Source organism: Papilio polytes, unplaced genomic scaffold (genome assembly GCF_000836215.1).
Source record: "Papilio polytes unplaced genomic scaffold, Ppol_1.0 DF822067.1, whole genome shotgun sequence".
Classification (NCBI taxonomy): Eukaryota; Metazoa; Arthropoda; class Insecta; order Lepidoptera; family Papilionidae; genus Papilio; species Papilio polytes.
Window position 1 is genome coordinate 3,822,257 of NW_013527137.1, and position 2,329 is coordinate 3,824,585.

The following is a 2,329-nucleotide window of genomic DNA, read 5'->3' on the forward strand; positions in this document are numbered from 1 at the left end:
TACCAGCAGGCAGGCCGCCAGCGCTGCCTGTAGAACCCGCCCCCGCAACCGCCCTCGCCGTTCATCCCCTAACACCATCACTATAACAGTTACAAATAATAAATCCTAACCAAGGAAAAGGACAAATCTCAGATTTAACATTTTAAAAATCAATTCAAATAGTTCTTTGAAATTTATACATGGGTACATGTATCTTAGAACAGGGGTGACAAACTCGCTTAGACCTGAGGTCTACTATTCGCATACAATAACCTGTGCGAAGTACCAATTAAATACTTATGAAAAACTTAAATGAAACGTAGACAAACATAGATTAGTGCCTACAATGTAATAATCTATATAGATTATTAATGTTGTATATATTTTTACTTTTTGCCTATGACAATCGACCAATCGATGGCAATCAACTGGTTAGCCACCCCTGGCACAGAACATAAAATTACATAACATTCGATTTACTCAATTTATTGATATTTTAGATTTTAAATTAACACGGTTTTGATAAAATAACACTTAGGAACAAAATTCTTATATTATTTAAAACTAGCTGTTACTCGCGACTTCGCCCTTGTGGAATTAAAAAAAACATAGCCTATGTTACTCACAGATAAATTACCTTTCTAATGGTGAAAGAATTTTTGAAATCGGCCCATTAGTTTTTACGTGAATCGAATACATACAAAAATACAAATCTTTCCTCTATATATTATTAGTATTTAGTATAGATAAATAAATCAGCATAAAAAAACAATAGAATAAGGACACAAACAATATAGAACAAGAGCTAACGCTTTGCAACTGTGATTGTTTATTTATTTCAATTCGTTCACCCTTACCTAAGGGATAAAAAATTCAGCTGAACAAAGTGAATAGAAGTATTGTGCATACGTTAGTAACTACTGTTTAGAATTCAGCTTTGTCCAGCGAATGATATCACCTGAGTGCAACAGAATACATAAAAGACAGTAAATTGCAATAGAATAGCACATTTGTTAACTGTTACATTGATTTAAAAAATAAAAAGGAATTATTACATATTTTCTACAAAGGTTAGTTACCTTTTATAGGCCTTATTTTAGTCCCATTAACTGTTCCACCCTTTTCTTAAAAGGAAGGGAAGTAAGGGAAGGAAAATGGATTTCACGGTGGAGACGCATATTAAGGGGAAAATTTCCTATTTATGTGCGTCTCCTCTTCCGTCGCTTAAGGGTAGACAACGCATTTACAAATACGGATGTCTATGAGCAGTGGTCGCTTCGCCATTTTAGCCAGATTCAGGTAGCTGTTTGCTCGTTTATCGCCTTACAATATAAAAAAACTATACTGTCTTAAATTCATTGTAATGCATAATATATAGCTTCCAAAGAAGACATAACATATATTTGTCATTATTAATTCATACCTTATATGAATTATTTTTTACCACTATCTATAGCAAGCGAGTCTTTTTTGATTATGCTCACATTTGAAAAACAAATGCATGTTATATGCGGTTATTAGTACAAGTACGAGTAGATAGTTGAAAAAAAATGTTTAAATGTTTTGTCAGTGTAAACCTGACGGTTACTTTTAAAAGTGCTATGACAATGGACTTCAACATCGAGAAAATGCAGTTGCAAAAGTTGTTATAACTTTTAAATAAGTTACAGCACACTATTATTTTTTAGTAACTTGAATAATCGAGCAATTAGAGTTCGTGAAGTATTTCCGTTAGATTGTGAACTTTGTTCGTTACGTTACAGCTGGATTTGAGTTTGACATTAATTAAAATGATTTAATTAAATAATGTTTATATACGTTACGTCAAGCTAAATAGCGATATTATGTTGGTATGAAGGCGTCAACTGTCACAGCATATTCTTACAACGATAAGTATAATCTATACTTCTATACTATTATAATAAAGCGTAAACACACACTTCTTTGTTGCCTAAGATGTCTGAAATTACAGCATATTTTTGAATCATTCTTTTTTTAATAAAAAACCCTACACTTAAGTCAAGCTTTAGGCTATATATTTTCACGCCATTAAACTTATTTTGGATAAAAACCCTAATGTGGGAAAGAGACCATAAGTTGCTGCCAACATCAAGAAAGAAAGATTGCTAAGGTTTGTCATGTCATGTCATATCATTTTGACATTTACTATTGATAATTTGACAACAGTAAACAATAAAATGAAATTTTCATAATTTCATGCGGATGAAGCCGCACGGGAACAGCTAGTGCAAGTATAAAGGCGTCAACAATCACAGCATTTCTTACAACAATAAGTTATTACAATAATAAGATTAAATCGGTATTCCGTGAGATTTTAATACATCTTCCG

At 32.2% G+C, this 2,329-nt stretch overlaps 1 protein-coding gene across 1 annotated transcript in view; it reads right to left on the bottom strand.

Moving 5' to 3' along the window:
• The window catches only part of LOC106106853 (chaoptin-like), a gene marked incomplete at its 5' end in the record, with an annotated part of 7,091 nt that extends 5,001 nt beyond the window's left edge, over positions 1-2,090 (bottom strand). The window contains one exon of the mRNA XM_013287511.1: positions 2,046-2,090. Coding sequence (XP_013142965.1) covers positions 2,046-2,090 — 45 coding nt within the window. The remainder of the gene's footprint in view (positions 1-2,045) is intronic.
• Positions 2,091-2,329: the final 239 nt, after the last annotated feature.